The sequence below is a fragment of the Gadus chalcogrammus genome, chromosome 22, assembly GCF_026213295.1.
Source record: "Gadus chalcogrammus isolate NIFS_2021 chromosome 22, NIFS_Gcha_1.0, whole genome shotgun sequence".
Lineage (NCBI taxonomy): Eukaryota > Metazoa > Chordata > Actinopteri > Gadiformes > Gadidae > Gadus > Gadus chalcogrammus.
In genome coordinates this window covers 13,410,961-13,432,995 of record NC_079433.1, presented here as the reverse complement: position 1 = coordinate 13,432,995, position 22,035 = coordinate 13,410,961, and the positions used below count along the sequence as shown (strand labels likewise).

Genomic DNA, 22,035 nt, shown 5'->3' with positions numbered 1-22,035 from the left:
CGTTTGTTTACATCCTGACAACCTGCCCGGCAACAGACGACGCGATGCAGAAAACATGTTTCCAAACGACGAAATAACATAATACAGATAGCGGATCGCTATCTGTATTATGATAGATAGCGATAACACTTGTTTTTACTTTATATTTGTATTGTATTTAATTGTTTAATCGAAACAATAAAAAAATTTGCCCGCGAAACGGGCGATCGCGTCAAATGACAAATGTTTTGCCCGCGAAACGGGCGATCGCGTCAAATGACGTAGGAGGGTTCTTGAAACATAATACAGATAACGGATCGCTAGATAACACTTGTTTTTAATTTATATTTGTATTGTATTGAATTGTTTAATCGAATTTAGCTAGCGAACTGATTGTTTTAAGCAGGTTTCATAGTCTAGAATGTTCAAGAACCTTCCTACGTGATTTGACGCGTCATTTGACGCGATCGCCCGTTTCGCGGGCAAATTGTTTTATTGTTTCGATTAAACAATTAAATACAATACAAATATAAAGTAAAAACAAGTGTTATCGCTATCTATCATAATACAGATAGCGATCCGCTATCTGTATTATGTTATTTCGTCGTTTGGAAACATGTTTTCTGCATCGCGTCGTCTGTTGCAGGGCAGGTTGTCAGGTTGTCAGGATGTAAACAAACGATGACGTAGGCCGGTACAATTTTCGCCCCCGGTACAATTTTAACGTGACACCCCCACTTGGCTAACGTTAGTTCTATGCTACCCGTACTTGAAACTGCTGTTAGAGAAAATCTAACTAGCGTATGTTTCGGATGTTGATAGCCGTGCGAAAAAGAAGGGGTTCGGTGTGGACGGTGAAAGTTAGGCCGGTTTATAGCAGAGTCTCCGTTTTCGGTTATTACCGGTCAATGACCGGAAAAAAATGAGGAGGACCGACAATTCTAAAAGTCCCAGGTCAGAATGACCAGTGGCGACTGGTCATTAGGGGCAAGTCGCTACTCTCACAAGAAAAAAAGAAAATGAAAAAAAAAGAAATATATAAAAAATAGAATATATATATATATATATATATTTTTTTTTTAAATAATAATAATCTCCCCAGAAAGTGCTATAAAATAATAAGTTTGGCGCTTTTATTTAATTTTTAGTCGACCCTGGCTTGCTTCTTCCGGCTGAGTTCGTATGGAGGGGCAAGAGGGGTTCTAGCCCCACCAGCCCAATGTAATGTGTATTGGACTTGAAACATTGAAATGCGCATGCTCAGAGTGTTTCTCTGTTGAAGTGGAAAGAGATTATTTTACTTAATGGTGGGGCTAGCCCAATATGTACATGGTGTGGACTTGGGACCGTTAAATATCCCAGGATGCATTTCGCATTTCGCATTCCTGTTTTAAAATATCAGTGTGTAAGCTATAAAATAGGCCATATAGGAACATTTTAAAAGTATAACAAAGATGGAGGCCTATTCAACATATTTGCATACTATTATTTTAAAATGAAAGAGGGGTTTTGTTTTATATAATTTGTGTATTGTATAAGTCGCTGATGGAGGAAACCCATCGCAACGGAAATCCCGGTCGGATCCATCTGAGTGTGCGTGTGTGTGTGTGCGTGTGTGCGTGTGTGTTTCTATTCTATTCAATTATATTATATTCTATACAGTGTTACCCTTTAGGTTTCATTTGATAAAAACGACAGAGTTAGCCCTTATGTCTTTTTCCCATGATTAATGATGAAAAACAACAGTGTTACCCCTTATATTTTATTTGACAAGGACACTTTCTTTTTTTTTTTCAAATATGTTTTTTTTCATGACGACCAATAAAATACAACAGTGTTACCCCTTATGTTTTTTTTCATGACGACCAATAAAAAACCACAGTGTTACCCCTTGTGTTTTTTTTCAAGACGACCAATAAAAAACGACACTGTTACCCCTAAGTTTTTTTCATGACGACCAATAAAAAACAACTGTGTTACCCCTTGTGTTTTTTTTCATGAGGACCAATAAAAAACAACAGTGTTACCCCTTATGTTTTTTTTCATGACGACCAATAAAAAACGACAGTGTTACCCCTTATGTTTTTTTTCATGAGGACCAATAAAAAACAACAGTTACCCCTTATGTTTTTCCAGCCGTGTCCTGGAGGAACGGACATTCATGTCCATGCGCTTCTTGAGCTTATTACCACTAGATGATGACGCTGATTGTACTCAAATACGTTCAGCCTCTACCACCGGTGTCGTGCTGGCACAGTGGTTAGCACTGCTGCCTCACAGCCACAAGGTCCCTGGTTGAAACCCGGTGGGGGTCGGTCTTTCTATCTCCCTGTGTGGAGCCTGTCTCTCTCTCCTCGTGTGGAGCCTGTCTGTCTCTCTCTCCCCGTGTGGAGCCTGTCTGTCTCTCTCTCCCCGTGTGGAGCCTGTCTGTCTCTCGCTCCCCGTGTGGAGCCTGTCTGTCTCTCTCCCCGTGTGGAGCCTGTCTCTCTCTCACCCCGTGTGGAGCCTGTCTGTCTCTCTCCCCATGTCCATTTATTATTTTTATTATTATATATGCAGAGATCATTCTGTGTTGAGTACGCTATAATATAGAAGAACACTGGGATTGAGCTGGGAGTCAATCTGATGACCTTATGGAAGAAGGGACCTAGGATATGCCCCCACCTAAACACACTCATGCTGCGGCCCCCCCACACACACTCATGGCAGGGGCCCGACCAGACCACCATGGCTGCGGCTCCCCCTCACACACTCATGGATGGGCCCCCCCTAACACACACTCATGGCTGCCCCCCCAGACCAGCTTGGCTGTACCTAATAACTTAACAGTGAGGTTCAGATCCTGGTGGAGGAAAAGCGTTGTGAAAAACCCCAGTTGGAGGAGGTAGAAGAGGAAGAGGAGGTGGAGGTAGAGGAGGTGGAGGGGGTGGAGGAGGTGGAGGAGGAAGAGGAGGTTGAGGTAGAGGAGGTGGAGGGGGTGGAGGAGGTAGAGGAGAAAGAGGAGGTGGAGGAGGAAGAGGAGGTGGAGGTAGAGGAGGTGGAGGGGGTGGAGGAGGTAGAGGAGAAAAGGAGGTGGAGGGGGTGGAGGAGGTGGAGGTAGAGGAGGTGGGGGAGGTGGAGGAGGTGCAGTGTGAGAGTGTGAGGCGCTGGGAATAAAACGCTACGCCGTCTTTAGTGAAGCTCCTCCTCCTCGTGGAGGGGACGACCAATAAAAAACGACAGCGTTACCCCTTATGTTTTTTTTCATGACGACCAATAAAAAAGGACAGTGTTACCCCTTATGTTTTTTTTCATGAGGACCAATAAAAAACGACATTGTTACCCCTTATGTTTTTTTTCATGACGACCAATAAAAAACGACAGTGTTACCCATTATGTTTTTTTTCATGAGGACCAATAAAAAACGACTTGTTTTTTTTCATGACGACCAATAAACAACAACAGTGTTGGACCCTATGTTTTATTTGATGAATTTCGATATTACAACAGAAGACATCAACCGGACTTGAACCCCGGTCTCCAGGGGGTTAGGCAGAGCGCACTCCACTGCACCACGGAGGCGAAGACAAAACATATTAATCAATCATCAATAAAGAGGATATACATGACATTAAAATGTATGTTTGTTTATTTTGTCTGTGTTGATATGGATCCTCCTGGGTCTGAAATAAAGAATTATTATTGTGTGTGTATTTCTATTATTTCCCTTATGTTTTTTTTCATGACGACCAATAAAAAAACGACAGTGTTACCCCTTATGTTTTTTTTCATGACGACCAATAAAAAACGACTTATGTTTTTTTTCATGACGACCAATAAAAAACGACAGTGTTACCCCTTATGTTTTTTTTCATGACGACCAATGAAATAACAACAGTGTTAGACCCTATGTTTTATTTTATGAATTTCAACATTACAACAGAAGACATCAACCGGACTTGAACCCCGGTCTCCAGGGGGTTAGGCAGAGTGCACTCCACTGCATCACGGAGGCGAAGACAAAACATATTAATCAATCATCAATAAAGAGGATATACATGACATTAAAATGTATGTTTGTTTATTTTGTCTGTGTTGATATGGATCCTCCTGGGTCTGAAATAAAGAATTATTATTGTGTGTGTATTTCTATTATTTCCCTTATGTTTTTTTTCATGACGACCAATAAAAAAACGACAGTGTTACCCCTTATGGTTTTTTTCATGACGACCAATAAAAAACAACAGTGTTACCCCTTATGTTTTTTTTTTTTTTCATGAGGACCAATAAAAAACGACAGTGTTACCCCTTATGTTTTTTTTCATGACGACCGATAAAAAACGACAGTGTTACCCCTTATGTTTTTTTTCATGACGACCGATAAAAAACAAGTGTTACCCCTCATGTTTTTTTTCATGACGAGCGATAAAAAACGACAGTGTTACCCCTTATGTTTTTTTTCATGACGACCGATAAAAAACGTCAGTGTTACCCCTTATGTTTTTTCTCATGACGACCGATAAAAAACGACAGTGTTACCCCTTATGTTTTTTTTCATGACGACCAATAAAAAACGACAGTGTTACCCCTTATGTTTTTTTTCATGACGACCAATAAAAAACAACAGCGTTACGCCTAAAGTTTTTTTTCATGACGACCAATGAAATAACAACAGTGTTAGACCCTATGTTTTATTTGATGAATTTCGACATTACAACAGAAGACATCAACCGGACTTGAACCCCGGTCTCCAGGGGGTTAGGCAGAGTGCACTCCACTGCATCACGGAGGCGAAGACAAAACATATTAATCAATCATCAATAAAGAGGATATACATGACATTAAAATGTATGTTTGTTTATTTTGTCTGTGTTGATATGGATCCTCCTGGGTCTGAAATAAAGAATTATTATTGTGTGTGTATTTCTATTAATTCCCTTATGTTTTTTTTCATGACGACCAATAAAAAAACGACAGTGTTACCCCTTATGGTTTTTTTCATGACGACCAATAAAAAACAACAGTGTTACCCCTTATGTTTTTTTTTTTTTTTCATGAGGACCAATAAAAAACGACAGTGTTACCCCTTATGTTTTTTTTCATGATGACCGATTAAAAACGACAGTGTTACCCCTTATTTTTTTTTTCATGACGACCGATAAAAAACAACATTGTTACCCCTTATGTTTTTTTTCATGACGACCGATAAAAAACGACAGTGTTACCCCTTATGTTTTTTTTCATGACGACCAATAAAAAACGACAGTGTTACCCCTTATGTTTTTTTTCATGACGACCAATAAAAAACAACAGTGTTACCCCTAAAGTTTTTTTTCATGACAACCGATAAAAAACGACAGTGTAACCCCTTATGTTTTTTTTCATGAGGACCAATAAAAAAGGACAGTGTTACCCCTTATGTTTTTTTTCAGGACGACCAATGATAAACAACAGTGTTACACCTTATGTTTTTTTTCATGACGACCAATAAAAAACAACAGTGTTACCCCTTATGGTTTTTTTCATGAGGACCAATAAAAAACAACAGTGTTACCCCTTATGTTTTTTGTTTTTTTTCATGAGGACCAATAAAAAACGACAGTGTTACCCCTTATGTTTTTTTCATGAGGACCAATAAAAAAGGACAGTGTTACCCCTTCTGTTTTTTTTCATGACGACCGATAAAAAACGACAGTGTTACCCCTTATGTTTTTTTTCATGACGACCGATAAAAAACAACAGTGTTACCCCTCATGTTTTTTTTCATGACGACCGATAAAAAACGACAGTGTTACCCCTTATGTTTTTTTTCATGACGACCGATAAAAAACAACAGTGTTACCCCTCATGTTTTTTTTCATGACGAGCGATAAAAAACGACAGTGTTACCCCTTATGTTTTTTTTCATGACGACCGATAAAAAACGTCAGTGTTACCCCTTATGTTTTTTCTCATGACGACCGATAAAAAACGACAGTGTTACCCCTTATGTTTTTTTTCATGACGACCAATAAAAAACGACAGTGTTACCCCTTATGTTTTTTTTCATGACGACCAATAAAAAACAACAGCGTTACGCCTAAAGTTTTTTTTCATGACGACCAATGAAATAACAACAGTGTTAGACCCTATGTTTTATTTGATGAATTTCGACATTACAACAGAAGACATCAACCGGACTTGGGGGGGTTAGGCAGAGTGCACTCCACTGCATCACGGAGGCGAAGACAAAACATATTAATCAATCATCAATAAAGAGGATATACATGACATTAAAATGTATGTTTGTTTATTTTGTCTGTGTTGATATGGATCCTCCTGGGTCTGAAATAAAGAATTATTATTGTGTGTGTATTTCTATTATTTCCCTTATGTTTTTTTTCATGACGACCAATAAAAAAACGACAGTGTTACCCCTTATGGTTTTTTTCATGACGACCAATAAAAAACAACAGTGTTACCCCTTATGTTTTTTTTTTTTTTCATGAGGACCAATAAAAAACGACAGTGTTACCCCTTATGTTTTTTTTCATGATGACCGATTAAAAACGACAGTGTTACCCCTTATTTTTTTTTTCATGACGACCGATAAAAAACAACATTGTTACCCCTTATGTTTTTTTTCATGACGACCGATAAAAAACGACAGTGTTACCCCTTATGTTTTTTTTCATGACGACCAATAAAAAACGACAGTGTTACCCCTTATGTTTTTTTTCATGACGACCAATAAAAAAACGACAGTGTTACCCCTTATGGTTTTTTTCATGACGACCAATAAAAAACAACAGTGTTACCCCTTATGTTTTTTTTTTTTTTCATGAGGACCAATAAAAAACGACAGTGTTACCCCTTATGTTTTTTTTCATGATGACCGATTAAAAACGACAGTGTTACCCCTTATTTTTTTTTTCATGACGACCGATAAAAAACAACATTGTTACCCCTTATGTTTTTTTTCATGACGACCGATAAAAAACGACAGTGTTACCCCTTATGTTTTTTTTCATGACGACCAATAAAAAACGACAGTGTTACCCCTTATGTTTTTTTTCATGACGACCAATAAAAAACAACAGTGTTACCCCTAAAGTTTTTTTTCATGACAACCGATAAAAAACGACAGTGTAACCCCTTATGTTTTTTTTCATGAGGACCAATAAAAAAGGACAGTGTTACCCCTTATGTTTTTTTTCAGGACGACCAATGATAAACAACAGTGTTACACCTTATGTTTTTTTTCATGACGACCAATAAAAAACAACAGTGTTACCCCTTATGGTTTTTTTCATGAGGACCAATAAAAACAACAGTGTTACCCCTTATGTTTTTTGTTTTTTTTCATGAGGACCAATAAAAAACGACAGTGTTACCCCTTATGTTTTTTTCATGAGGACCAATAAAAAAGGACAGTGTTACCCCTTCTGTTTTTTTTCATGACGACCGATAAAAAACGACAGTGTTACCCCTTATGTTTTTTTTTCATGACGACCGATAAAAAACAACAGTGTTACCCCTCATGTTTTTTTTCATGACGACCGATAAAAAACGACAGTGTTACCCCTTATGTTTTTTTTCATGACGACCGATAAAAAACAACAGTGTTACCCCTCATGTTTTTTTTCATGACGAGCGATAAAAAACGACAGTGTTACCCCTTATGTTTTTTTTCATGACGACCGATAAAAAACGTCAGTGTTACCCCTTATGTTTTTTCTCATGACGACCGATAAAAAACGACAGTGTTACCCCTTATGTTTTTTTTCATGACGACCAATAAAAAACGACAGTGTTACCCCTTATGTTTTTTTTCATGACGACCAATAAAAAACAACAGCGTTACGCCTAAAGTTTTTTTTCATGACGACCAATGAAATAACAACAGTGTTAGACCCTATGTTTTATTTGATGAATTTCGACATTACAACAGAAGACATCAACCGGACTTGGGGGGGTTAGGCAGAGTGCACTCCACTGCATCACGGAGGCGAAGACAAAACATATTAATCAATCATCAATAAAGAGGATATACATGACATTAAAATGTATGTTTGTTTATTTTGTCTGTGTTGATATGGATCCTCCTGGGTCTGAAATAAAGAATTATTATTGTGTGTGTATTTCTATTATTTCCCTTATGTTTTTTTTCATGACGACCAATAAAAAAACGACAGTGTTACCCCTTATGGTTTTTTTCATGACGACCAATAAAAAACAACAGTGTTACCCCTTATGTTTTTTTTTTTTTTCATGAGGACCAATAAAAAACGACAGTGTTACCCCTTATGTTTTTTTTCATGATGACCGATTAAAAACGACAGTGTTACCCCTTATTTTTTTTTTCATGACGACCGATAAAAAACAACATTGTTACCCCTTATGTTTTTTTTCATGACGACCGATAAAAAACGACAGTGTTACCCCTTATGTTTTTTTTCATGACGACCAATAAAAACGACAGTGTTACCCCTTATTTTTTTTTTCATGACGACCAATAAAAAACAACAGTGTTACCCCTAAAGTTTTTTTTCATGACGACCGATAAAAAACGACAGTGTAACCCCTTATGTTTTTTTTCATGAGGACCAATAAAAAAGGACAGTGTTACCCCTTATGTTTTTTTTCAGGACGACCAATGATAAACAACAGTGTTACACCTTATGTTTTTTTTCATGACGACCAATAAAAAACAACAGTGTTACCCCTTATGGTTTTTTTCATGAGGACCAATAAAAAACAACAGTGTTACCCCTTATGTTTTTTGTTTTTTTTCATGAGGACCAATAAAAAACGACAGTGTTACCCCTTATGTTTTTTTCATGAGGACCAATAAAAAAGGACAGTGTTACCCCTTCTGGTTTTTTTCATGACGACCGATAAAAAACGACAGTGTTACCCCTTATGTTTTTTTTCATGACGACCGATAAAAAACAACAGTGTTACCCCTCATGTTTTTTTTCATGACGACCGATAAAAAACGACAGTGTTACCCCTTATGTTTTTTTTCATGACGACCGATAAAAAACGTCAGTGTTACCCCTTATGTTTTTTCTCATGACGACCGATAAAAAACGACAGTGTTACCCCTTATGTTTTTTTTCATGACGACCGATAAAAAACGACAGTGTTACCCCTTATGTTGTTTTTCATGACGACCGATAAAAAACAACAGTGTTACCCCTTATGTTTTTTTTCATGACGACCGATAAAAAACGACAGTGTTACCCCTTATGTTTTTTTTCATGATGACCGATTAAAAACGACAATGTTACCCCTTATGTTTATTTTCATGACGACCGATAAAAAACAACAGTGTTACCCCTCATGTTTTTTTTTCATGACGACCGATAAAAAACAACAGTGTTACCCCTTATGTTTCATTTGATAAAAACGACAGTGTTACCCCTTATGTTTCATTTGATAAAAACGACAGTGTTACCCCTTGTGTTTTTTTTCATGACGACCAAAGAAAAACAACAGTATTGCCCCTAATGTTTTTATTCATGACGACCAATAAAATAACAACAGTGTTACCCCTTATGTTTATTTCATGACGGCCGATAAAAAAACGAATGTTACCCCTCATTTTTATTCCATGTTGACCATTTAGTAACGACAGTGGTACTCCTGTCAACATTTTTGCCGGGATCCGAACCTGAGCTGTTTAGAGCATTAACCTCCGACCTTATCAATGCACCATCAAGGCACCGGATAAAGACTTCACAAAGGTTATACTTGACCTTATAATTCGCATGAAATAGAGATAAGAGGCTTCCAACAGAAGACATCAACCGGACTTGAACCCCGGTCTCCAGGAGGAAAGCTCACAGCTCTCTACACTTCCCACTGAGATTTGTACTAAAAAAAATTCTGAGGTTATATATGACAGTGCAATAGACATGATAGCATTACGTTTAAAATGAAAGATATTGTGTCTTCAACAGAAATTGAGCCACGGTCTCCAGTGGGTTAGGCAGAGTGCACTCCACTGCACCACTGAGGCGATGACATTACACAATAATCAATCATCAATAAAAAGGATATAAATGACATTAAAATGTATCTGTGCATTTCTATTATTTCCCTTATGGTTTATTTCATGTCGACCAATAAAAAACGAAAGTGTTACCCCTTATATTTTATTTGACAAAGACAACAGTGTTACCCTTTATGTTTTTTTTCATGACGACCAATAAAAAACAACAGCGTTACCCCTTATGTTTTTTTTCATGACGGCCAATAAAAAACCACAGTGTTACCCCTTATGTTTTTTTTCATGACGACCAAAGAAAAATGACAATGTCACCCCTCATGTTCTATTTCATTCTTACTGACCGCCAGAGGCAGTGCTTAACACTGGATGTTATCCATCGCGCATGCGCAGGTCGAGTATTTAATATCAACAAAGTCACACGTGACCGGGGATGACGTCGGGCCGCCCGTCTATATAAGGCCACGTCACTCTCCAAGATGTCCCTTGTTTCTTCTCGCAGTAGCGAATACAGGTTAAGAGTAAGAGATAAGCTTGAATAAAAGCAATATAAGCCGGTGACTCTTTGCCGGTAGCCCTGCAACCGCATGGTTGGAGCCGCGATTTCGTCCTCCAAGGGCTGCGATTAGTCACGCACGGCTATGTTTTGAACGCCGCATACCGGTGTTTTCGCCGGTGAGCTCGGCTCACGCTAGACTAACACAGCGTCTTCATCAGCTGTAGGCTGCTAAGGTAAGTATTCTCTCTGTGTTAGCTTTAAAGTTAAGTAAGATAAGGGGATCCTGTTTTCGGCACCCGCTTAAGCTTACGTTTTGTTTTGTTTGCCTCGCTGCATCGGAGATCGCCATTACCGGCGTCTGCTGCCTTTTGTGGCAACTTTCGTTTAAGTTCATTAAAGGCTCCCAGAGTGTTTTCGCTCGTTAGAGCGTGTACTCCCTTATTTTGAATTAAAGAGCAGAAGCTCCCCATTACGGTCGAGGCTAATGGGTAAATAAGAAAAATTAATTAATTTTGAAAAAAACAAAACAGAACTCTGTTTTTAGTTTGAGTTTCTTACGTTGAGCAGTTTGCTGCACTTTTGTTAAATTATTACTGTTGGGTGCTTTCGCCTATTAGTAACTACTTTACTCTGGGAAAATACTATTTTTTGATAGCTTATTTCCCCCAACATGTTAGGCTCACATGGTTGCCGCACTTGCATGGCTCCACTGCTAGCCCTAGATGGACATGATGAATGCCCCGCATGCCTCGGTGTGGTCCACCTGAGAGAGGGGCTGTCCGACAATCAGTGTATGAATTGCAGTTTCATGCCACATGGGCTGAAAGTGGCAAGACTAGCCGAGGTGGAAGGACCTCAGGTTGAAGGTGAGCTTCCCCCGCCTGGAATAGAACCATTGGTACGAGTACGCTCCCCACCCAGGGCTGCCCCGCCCAGGAAGAAGGCTAGGAAGGCTGACGGTAATGCTGCCAAAGTGGACAAGCTAGTGTCAGAGTTCGCTGAGATTAAGAGTTTGCTCTATAACCTTCAGCCAGTCAGGTTGGCGTCAATCTCTCAGGCTGAGGCTCCAACTACACCAGAATGGGACGGAGATGCTCTGTCTACGAGGGCTTCCTGTAGCCAGTTCTATGAAGACAGGCCGGGACAGGGCGAGGTAGAGGCTTCTACCCAGGCTTCTGAAGGCGGCTCCCAACATGTAGGGAGTGGGTCTAGGGCAGGCTCAGATGCTTCCCCGGCCACGGTTAAGCCAGTGGTCCGAATGGCACTGGCACGCTTAGGGTTGGATGAGGCTCCAGCAGATATCGCCCCAGCTAGTGCATTCTTTAGGCGTGTCCCGCCACAGGATGTTTTTTCTGTGCCTCCCTCCCAGCCATATATTGAGGAGCTTCACAGATGCTGGCCAGACCCCAGATCTCTATCTCATCACACCAGTGACAGCAGGGCCTTGGCTTCAATGCAGAATGCCAGCAAGCATGGACTTGACCGAATGCCAGCCGTAGAGCCGACCATTGCCTCCCTCATCGTGGCACCAGAGGAGGTGTTGAGGCCGAATGCTCGCTGTCCCAGGCCACAGTGTCGCATCACTGATGACCTGTTAACAAAGTGCTATGACACAGCGGCACGTATGGGCCGTATCGGGAACTCCTTGTCCCATTTGATATTGGCCCTGTCTCAGTCCTTGCAATCATCCAGTGTAGATGCTTCAGTGCAGAGTCTAAGTGACACGTCTTTGCAGGCATTTGCCTTCATGACCAGAGAGCTTGGTAGGCTGATGGCGTCGCTCACGCTGGCCCGCCGCCAGGTATGGCTGGCCCAGTCCCCATTATCAGAGCCATGCCGGAGGACCCTCCGCACTCTCCCCGTAGTTCCGGGAGAGCTGTTTGGCCCAGCAGCACAACAGGCCTTGGATCGTGGAATCCAGGCTAACCAGACACGGCAGCAGTTTGCTAGCCTTCGTGGAGCTGCATCCCTACCGAGGCAGCAGCCTCCACAAGGTTATGGCACCAATCGTCCTCTGCCGCTAGCACGTCCTAGTGGTTATTCCAGGACCTCACCAGCTCCTGAGCGACCCTATCAACCCCGTCGGGCTCCCGCAAGGCCAGCACCACAGGCACAGAGGGGTCGGGGGTCGGGGTTTCCCCCCTCCAGGCCCCCAAGAGGGCGTGGGGGCAGGTACTGACGGCTCATGGCCGGGCGTCGGGCGCTTCACCCAGCAGCACCTAATCTGCTGGGGAAGTTGCACTACAGACCCTTGGGTGGTGACCACGCTTTCCCAAGGGTACAATCTCCAATTCCGACACCGGCCCCCAGTTTTCAGGGGGATCAGACTGACTACAGTCAGCGATCCCACAAGGCGACAGGCCCTCAGCCAGGAGGTATCCACCCTCCTGGAGAAGAAGGCCATCGAGATCGTAGATCCTCAGACACAGCAAGGTGGGTTTTACTCAGTGTACTTTTTAGTTCCAAAAAAAGAGGGTGGGTTTCGCCCTATACTGGACTTACGAGGGCTGAACAGTTTTCTGAAAGTATTGCCCTTTCACATGCTAAAGACAGCGGAAGTGCTCCAGGCCGTCGCACGGCAAAGCTGGTTCACATCAATAGATCTAAAGGATGCATATTTTCACGTTCCGATAGCACCACATCACAGGCCATACCTGCGCTTTGCATTCGAAGGGCGGGCCTACCAGTACAGGGTCCTCCCATTCGGGTTATCCCTAGCCCCACGGATCTTCACAAGGTGCATGCGGGCAGCGCTCGCACCAATGCAAGCCACCGGAATACAAATCCTCCCTTATCTGGACGATTGGCTTATTTGCGCTCCAACCCGGCAACAGGCAGAGCAGGACACCACAGCCCTCCTAGGCCATGTGGAAAGGTTGGGTCTTACAGTCAACTACGGCAAAAGTTGTCTAATACCCAGCCAACAGGTACTGTTCCTTGGCATAACCCTGGACTCCGTCCAAATGCTTGCCTTCCCGTCTCCACGGCGGGTAGAGGCCATACTCCAGATCCTCCTGCATTTTCGGGAGGACAGGAGGGTAAGGTACAGCCTTTTTCTCAGGCTGTTGGGAATGTTGACGTCAGTAACGTCAATAGTGCCATTGGGCCTCCTTCACTTGCGGCCGTTCCAAGTTTGGACCAATGGCCTCCACTTAGATCCAAGGTTGCACGGATCCAGGAAGGTCAGGGTGTCCAGTCAATGCCTCCTGGCATTACAACCCTGGAGACGCAGGGCATATCTTGTCAAAGGTGTCGCACTAGGTTCGATCCCCTCACGCCGCGAAGTGGTGGTGACCGATGCTTCGCTCTCTGGCTGGGGGGCAGTGTGGCAGCACAGGGCAGTGAGAGGGCTCTGGAGTGCGCCGCACAGGACACAGCACATAAATGTGCTCGAGCTCCGTGCTATTTATTTAGCGCTCCACCAATTCCTGCCATATTTGAGGGGCAGACATGTTCTGGTACGATGCGACAACAAGTCAGCTGTCTACAATGTGAACCACCAAGGGGGCACAAGGTCGGCTCAGTCATTACAGGTTGCACAGCAACTTCTTGTATGGGCTCTCCCTTACTTTTCCAGCCTCAGGGCTATGTACCTTCCAGGGCCACAGAATACGGTGGCAGACTTTCTTTCACGCCAGAAACCTCGGTCGGGGGAGTGGCGACTCCACCCAGAGGTAGTAGAGGCAATTTGGAGCAAATACGGCACAGCAGAGGTAGACCTGTTTGCTTCAGAGTCCACAACACATTGCCCTCTCTGGTTCTCTCTGTCAGAGACGAGTCCGATGGGACAGGATGCCTTGGCACATCCATGGCCACGTCAACTCCTTTATGCCTTCCCGCCATTTCCACTGATAGGGTTAACTCTACACAGAGTTCAGAAGGGGAACCACAGGCTCCTGCTGGTTGCCCCAAACTGGCCAGGGAGACCTTGGTTTCCAGTAATGTACAGGCTGCTAGACGGAGATCCATGGTGCCTGCCGAAGAGGCGGGACCTGCTCTCACAGCTGGGGGGGCACATCTGGCACCCCAGACCAGAGTGCCTGCAGCTATGGGTTTGGCCCTTGAGGGGCCTGATCCACTTATAATGGAATGCGACCAGGCGGTAGTTCAAACCATTATGGACTCAAGAGCTCCCTCCACCAGGGCACTTTATGCTAACAGGTGGAAGATATTTGCAAAGTGGTGTGAGGTACAGAAAGAGGTACCGGAGTGTTCCTCAGTGCCAATGATACTGCGTTTTTTGCAGTCCTTACTGGAAAGGAAGCTATCTGCTTCCACTTTAAGAGTCTATGTGGCTGCCATTTCATCCAGGCACATTAAGGTTGATAGCCGGACGGTGGGGTCTCATTCTTTGGTGACCCGATTTCTTAAAGGAGCCCAGCGGAGGAACCCCCCACGGGCTGTCAAGGTTCCCTCATGGGACCTACCTCTGGTACTTGGGGCCCTCCGTCTCCCCCCGTTTGAGCCCCTGGACCAGGCGCCACTGAAATGGCTGTCGGCGAAGGTGGCCTTTCTTCTGGCGATCGTGTCAGCCAAGCGTGTGAGCGAGCTTCATGCGTTGTCAGTGAGTGAAGAGTGTATACGCTGGAACTCAGATGGCACAGGGGTGGCACTGTGGCCTAACCCATCTTTTTTTCCAAAGAGGCTGTCTTCGGCCCACTATAATCAGGTCATAGAGCTAGCAGCTTATGGCCCCTCACACCCACCGGATGAGGAAGCTAGTTCAGCAGAACTACTCTGCCCGGTGAGAGCCTTGAGATGTTACATACAGGAAACTGCCGGTTTTCGTCAGTCTGATGGCCTGTTTGTCTGCTACGGGGGCCCGAGGAAGGGGCAAGCGCTGTCCAGACAGAGGCTTTCGAAGTGGGTGGTGGAGGTAATTGAGGAGGCATACAAGTCAAGAGGACTGCCTTTGCCTCTTAAGATCAGAGGCCATTCCACCAGGAGTGTCTCCACCTCCTGGGCAGCACTACGAGGAGTGCCTCTAGGTGAGATTTGTGCCGCGGCCTCCTGGGCTTCAGCGTGCACCTTTGCCCGATTTTACAGGGTCAATGTAGCTGCTCACCACGCAGTGGCTGCAGCTGTTATTCAGGAACCCTCAGGCCCTTCCTAATAGGTGGGTACAGGATTCCTCGTGACTACGTTGGTAATAGTCATCCAGTGTTAAGCACTGCCTCTGGCGGTCAGTAAGAATGAAATAGAACGAGAGTTACGTATGTAACTACGGTTCTATGAATTCTGGATGACCGCCAGAGTTCTCTGTCACTCGGAATCTTGCGAGAAGATTCTGAAGGGACATCTTGGAGAGTGACGTGGCCTTATATAGACGGGCGGCCCGACGTCATCCCCGGTCACGTGTGACTTTGTTGATATTAAATACTCGACCTGCGCATGCGCGATGGATAACATCCAGTGTTAAGCACTGCCTCTGGCGGTCATCCAGAATTCATAGAACCGTAGTTACATACGTAACTCTCGTTTCATTTGATGAAAACGACAGTGTTACCCCCTATGTTTTAATAGATAAATATCGACAGTGTTACCCCTTATGTTTTTTCATGACGGCCGATAAAAAACGACTGTGTTACCCCTTATGTTTCATTTGATAAAAACGACAGTGTTACCCCTCATGTTTCATTTGATAAAAACGACAGTGTTACCCCTTGTGTTTTTTTTTATGACGACCAAAGAAAAACAACAGTTACCCCTTATGTTTTTTTTCATGGCGACCAAAGAAAAACAACAGTGTTACCCCCTATGTTTTATTTGATAAATATCGACAGTGTTACCCCTAATGTTTTTTTCCCATGATGACTGATGAAAAACAACTGTGTATTTATATTTATAACCCTTATATTTTATTTGAGAAAGATTTCTTCTTTTTTTTTTTATATTTATTTTTTCATTACGACCAATAAAATACGACAGTGTTACCCCTTATATTTTATTTGACAAAGACAACAGTGTTACCCCTTATGTTTTTTTCATGACGACCAATAAAAAACAACAGTATTACCCCTTATGTTTTTATTCATGACGACCAATAAAAAAACAACAGTGTTACCCCCTATCATTTATTTGATAAATATCGACAGTGTTACCCCTCATGTTTCATTTGATAAAAACAACAGTGTTACCACTTATGTTTATTTCATGATGGCCGATAAAAACCGACAGAGTTACCCCTCAGGTTTTTTCCATGTTGACCAATAAATAACAACGGCTGACCGACCTAGTTGGTCAGCCTGCCAGAGCCAGCTGCCAGCCGCAGCCAGCGGCCAGTGGCCAGCGGCAGACAGCGGCCAGCCATGGCTGGCCTGTCGTCGCAGCCAGCCAGCCGATACCGGCCGATACCAGCCAGGCGTCGCAGCCCGTCATTACGTTGTATAATTATCATACCATCGAACTAAATCATACAACAATTTTCAAATGAAAGAGGCCGATTGCGTCAGTAAGTTTTACTAAAAGAGCAGAAATGTATCTGACCCTGGAGAAAATCGAACAACCGCCTTCTTGATTAGGCTAACCAGGCGTCACTACTGCTTGTACCACTGCTTCTACATTTTGCACTCATATTAACCTTTATCACTCTATAACGAAGAACTTTGTGCATAACATACCTTATTAGGCTTAATGACATTTAACAAAACAAAAAGGCTATATATAATATATAAAATACATTATTTGAATACGCCCCAAATTACAACTAATATATCACTCTATAACGAAGAACTTTGTGTATAATATACCTTATTAGGCTTACTGTCATTTAACAAAACAAATAGGCTATATAATATCTAAAATATATTATTTGAATCCGCCCCAAATTACAACTAATATATTTTATTGACAGTGATAGACCAACGATTTCATCATTTTAAACTGTAGGCCTACCTCAATATAAAAATATGAAAATAATATTTGCAATAAAGAGCTGTAGGAAGCTTTCGCCAGAGAGCAAGGCTTTCTGGTACTTCAACTGTCGCAAAAAAACCGTTAAGTTACCTTAACATGCAAATTAACTGATAAACGACCGCCCATAGATTTTGAGCGACCAAGCCAGCCAGCGACCGCAGCGACTGAAAGCAGCCACACGAGCGACCTGCGTCGCGACCAATGCGACCTACGACGCGACCAATGCGACCTACGTCGCGACGCACGTCGTTGGCCACTCAGAGAGCTCGGCCTTCCACACTTTTGTGATGAAAATGTGAACGTGGAATATAAATCTGACCAGCCTACGTTTCGTAAATTCACCATGGTTCTAAGGCAGTTATCATATTAAAGAGTAGCCTACATAAGCAGAGTTATGCTATGAATAAAAACGGCACTATTTTGCCCAGCTGTGTGCAGTGCAGTTCAGTCCATATTCTAGACAATCTAGTGATAGCCTACATCATAATTATGATCAGCTTTGACGTAAGGGTCCATTAAATAATAATACACACAATTACACAGAGGGAACAATGGAAAGCAGCGAGAAATGTAATGACTACACTGCAGTTGAGTAACATTGACCACAATCTAACAATTAGGCTCCAAGTTTTCCCCAACCAGCAAATAGGCTTATAAGCAGTAGGCCTACGATTAACAGAACAGTCAACACAGAGTTGACTCCCTGAGGTGACGAAAGATGTGTTGGTCCTAACTTGCATTCTGCCTGCTATAAACTATATAACTAATACTAAACTATTTAATGAAACTATTATGCCCAAATTATTTGGCTACAACATATGAATGAAGCAGCAGTCAGCCAATTGTAGAAAAGACAACACAGTATGATTCAAATATGACAGATTTTATTTATTATGAACCTTTTGTGTGTGTGTGTGTGTGTGTGTGTGTGTGTGTGTGTGTGTGTGTGTGTGTGTGTGTGTGTGTCTCAGAGTGAGTATTATGATGATAAAAATTAAAAAAAGAATAAACAGTGTTGCATACCTCTGGAAAGCACACTTAACATTAACACACTAAACACACTTAATCATTATATTTTTTGCTGTGTTGGCCACCTAGGGAAACACCAGCAGAGACGCACTGGGCAATGGTGTGTGGTGCCGGTCTCCTTGGCAGTGCACCACTCCCCTCTTTAACCTTCCCATACTTGTATTCCCTCAGGGCTCTTTTTGGAGGTCGACCAGTGATGAGTACCCGTCTGCCCCCCAGCAGAGTCTTACGGCGAGCATCAGCGGTAGGCTGCACGCCTCTTTGTGAGCTCATTTCCAGACCTTTTCTTGGCTGCATTTTGATGTTTCGCACAGCAGCACTCCTCAGCTTCCCAAATGTAGACAGTGCTGAGACCAGGTCGCTGTCAGTATGGATTTTATCATAGGATGACACTAGGGATTCTATTGGGGCTTGGAAGGTCTCATGATCCTTTTCAAGCTTGTCCATGAGGCCATCAAACATGGATCTGAGACGACCTTTGAGACACTCAGCAACCAACTCACTTTGAGAGGACGCTCCTGCAGAGGCAGAGCCGTCTAGTGGGGTTGGGGGAGCGGTTGTTCCAGCTTGTTCTTGGGTGCCTATTTTGCAGAAACCCACGTTTATTTCAGATCCTGGCATGTGATTGGCAAAGGACCAAGACGGGAAATACGCACGTGTCTCACACTGTTCCTTGTTGTAAACCTCCAGACGTTCCTGGAGGTTTTCATTTTCAAGCATGGCATCCCCTGATACAGCTCCATACTCCTTCTTGAAAATGGAGTAGTATAATCTGTGAAGGCAATAAATATATATATATATTTTTTTTTTAATAGTATAGCAAAACCTTATTAACAGCTGTCAATGTCTTGCACAAAAGTGTGAGTATTTTTTCATTGAGATGACTACATTTCCTACCTGCAATTAACCAGATCATTGTTTTTGAATAAGCAAATATGAAACTGACCGGTAGCAGAATTGGACGTCTGGACAAATGGACCTATCTGCAGAGGCATGCACACATGAATCCTCCTGCTCCTCCTGGAGGTCATATTTCAGGATGTTTAGGGCTGAGAAGGGGGAGTGCCCACTCTGAAAAAGTTTCACCAGCTTCTCCACGGTCTCTCTGGCCACATCCCCCTGCTGTAAGGATTCGGAACCACCAAGGCGGTGGTTGTGGTGATGTTTGATGGTCACATGCAACAATAATCCCTCCTGAATATGAGTATCAATAGATCTATAGAACATGGAAAGGAAACATGAGCATGTAACCTGGATTAAACAGTATGTCATGTTCATCTCTAAATTATCATTCTGTTATGTGCAATAGCCAACCTGGACTTCCTGTTATCCCTATGGCAGTGCTTTTTCAACACAAGGTAGAGCCCAGCGGGACAGTGTGTGTTTCTTTTGGTGTAAGCCGTCTGCCTTGTCTTGAGTTGGCATCTCATGTCAACCTTTGAACATAGAAATGCTTCATTAAAGCCTTGACTATTTAAACAATTAAAAAAGACAAGAAACATGACTATTGTAAATCTTACTCGATAGCTGTTGCGCCGAACTTTATCCTCTGTCATAGGATACGTTTTGTCCACTCTTAAGGTCACTCTTGATGACCGTTGGAAGTCCTCCAACCAGGTCTCTGCCTCCTCTCTGGTGGCCAGTTTAAGCTTTAAGGAGGCTGTGAAACCCCTCTCCAGGGGTGTGTATTTGCAAATGAAATTGCAGTGACCCTCAGGCAGAAGTTGCTGTTTAAATAAATGAAATATAATGTTAGTAAATCAACCATATTATTGTAAAAGGGAAACTTACAATCAACTCTTTATTTGCATTGTAGTAGAAAAAAAGTGCAGGTCATTGGTAGAGATGAGAACCGATCAACACAACGAACAACGCACCCTAACTGTAAGCCTAACCTTAAACATTCAATACCTGTGTCGATACCTGTGCCAAAAGTATTTATGACTGGAGCATCGCTCCCTGTCAGTTGACTTATACCTAATCCTCACCTCAAGATGATCCGGTATGATGTTCGCCAACTCCTCCTTTGCACAAATATGACACCAGCGACACTTAACTGTCATGGCCACACACACACACACACACACACACACACACACACACACACACACACACACACACACACACACACACACACACACACACACACACACACACACACACACAATAAATATAATCGGTCATATTTGAATCATACTGTGGTGTTTTTTCTACAATTGGCTGCCGCTTCATTCATCTGAGATGGTTGCACCAGCAGAACGTAAGGTCCCTCTTAGGCTACGTTGAACGTAAAACGTCCAAACTTTCGACTTTACACTACTAAAAAAATAGCAGTTGCACTAAACAGATAGTTTTAACGTAACACTAAGTTATAACTTATATTTTACACCTCCCCTCTAGCTGGTGTAAGTTCCATTCTAACGATAAAGACCGTTAAAAGATTACAACACAAAGGATGACTATTCGTTTTGAGCAATTAAATGGGAAGAGGAGTTTCAACGCGGTTTGCGCCGGGAACGGATGTCCGTGATCATATCGATTCATTTCCTTCAGTATGTTGATTTATATGCACAATTTCGGTTTTGCCGGGCGGAATTACTGAGAATAACCGGCCTTCTTGACAACGACCTGCAGCACAACACAAATCGAAATTCGGCTCCAAGTCCAGCGATGCAAGTGTGTTTGGCTCCGAGATATTTTTCCGCTGGGTCCTTTCAAAACCTATTGGTGACTCGGTCCAAATAAAAACAACTCGAGCCCACATACAAATCAACATTTCAAGAGCAATTCCATACAATGCATAGCCAGGTCAGACAAAAACTCACGACACACACAACGAATAGCATACAAAGCATATTTATTTATTGATTATAAAATCCGCCATCAAATAGCTTAACCTCACGCCTATACCGTCCAAGTACATTTTAGAGATAAATGACAGTTTTGTTTGCCCTCTCAATTGGGGGCTACTGCTAACGCGTCTTTCTTCACTCGGATAAGGTGGAAACTTGCCAGTACTTCCTGTATACATTGGTGGCTGTCAAAGATTGGCTTGAAATTATTGGTACAATTTACGCACTACTAGTAACGTTACAACTTAAGTTATGGTGGTGCAACCAACATTTACAACATCTTTAGTTAGGGTTAAGGCGGACTTTACACCCGAACTTATGATCGGCTTTACGTTCTGCTGGTGCAACCGACTTGAAGCCTACTAAAAATGACCATCATGCGTTTACTTTGCTAATAACTTGGACAAAATAGTTTCATTAAATAGTTTCTGTTAAGCAGGCAGATTGCAAGTTAGGACCAACACTCTCGTCCCCTCAGGGAGTCAACTCTTTGTTGACTGTTCTGACACACACGCGCACACACACACACACACACACACACACACACACACACACACACACACACACACACACACAACACACACACACACACACACACACACACACACACACACACACACTCTAACACCCACAAAGTAATTACTAGTAATGTTTAACATACAGTTAATGTATCTGCTACACGCGCCTGCCATGAAATTGGAAAAAATTGACGGAACGGACTTATCACTGTTGGAATGAGTTCGTTTACTTCTGTTGCGGCGGACTTGCCGACAGCCTACGAAAAAAAGATT

General features: G+C 42.7%; 1 protein-coding gene across 4 annotated transcripts; it reads right to left on the bottom strand.

The window, feature by feature from the left end:
- Window positions 1-18,260: 18,260 nt before the first annotated feature.
- On the bottom strand, window positions 18,261-22,031 carry LOC130375883 (uncharacterized). Of its 4 annotated transcripts, XM_056583030.1 has the most exons (7): window positions 21,906-22,031; window positions 20,381-20,448; window positions 19,913-20,119; window positions 19,707-19,828; window positions 19,339-19,608; window positions 19,049-19,164; window positions 18,261-18,973 (listed from the first exon to the last, which is right to left on the bottom strand). In XM_056583030.1, the coding sequence occupies exons 1-7, from the start codon at window positions 21,934-21,936 to the stop codon at window positions 18,426-18,428; spliced, it is 1,362 nt and encodes a 453-aa protein (XP_056439005.1). In that variant the 5' UTR covers window positions 21,937-22,031; the 3' UTR covers window positions 18,261-18,425. The 4 variants fall into 4 exon arrangements, with proteins under 4 accessions (XP_056439005.1, XP_056439003.1, XP_056439006.1 ...); XM_056583028.1 differs by having other exon boundaries at window positions 18,261-19,164; XM_056583031.1 differs by having other exon boundaries at window positions 18,261-19,164; window positions 21,965-21,986.
- Window positions 22,032-22,035: the final 4 nt, after the last annotated feature.

Coding starts and splice junctions, on each gene's coding strand:
- LOC130375883 (XM_056583028.1), bottom strand. CDS start 21,936: ATGGCAGGCGCGTGTAGCAGATACATTAACT. Junction 20,120..20,380: donor TCATACCGGATCATCTTGAG/GTGAGGATTAGG, acceptor TTATTTAAACAG/CAACTTCTGCCTGAGGGTCA. Junction 19,609..19,706: donor AGGGATAACAGGAAGTCCAG/GTTGGCTATTGC, acceptor CATGTTCTATAG/ATCTATTGATACTCATATTC.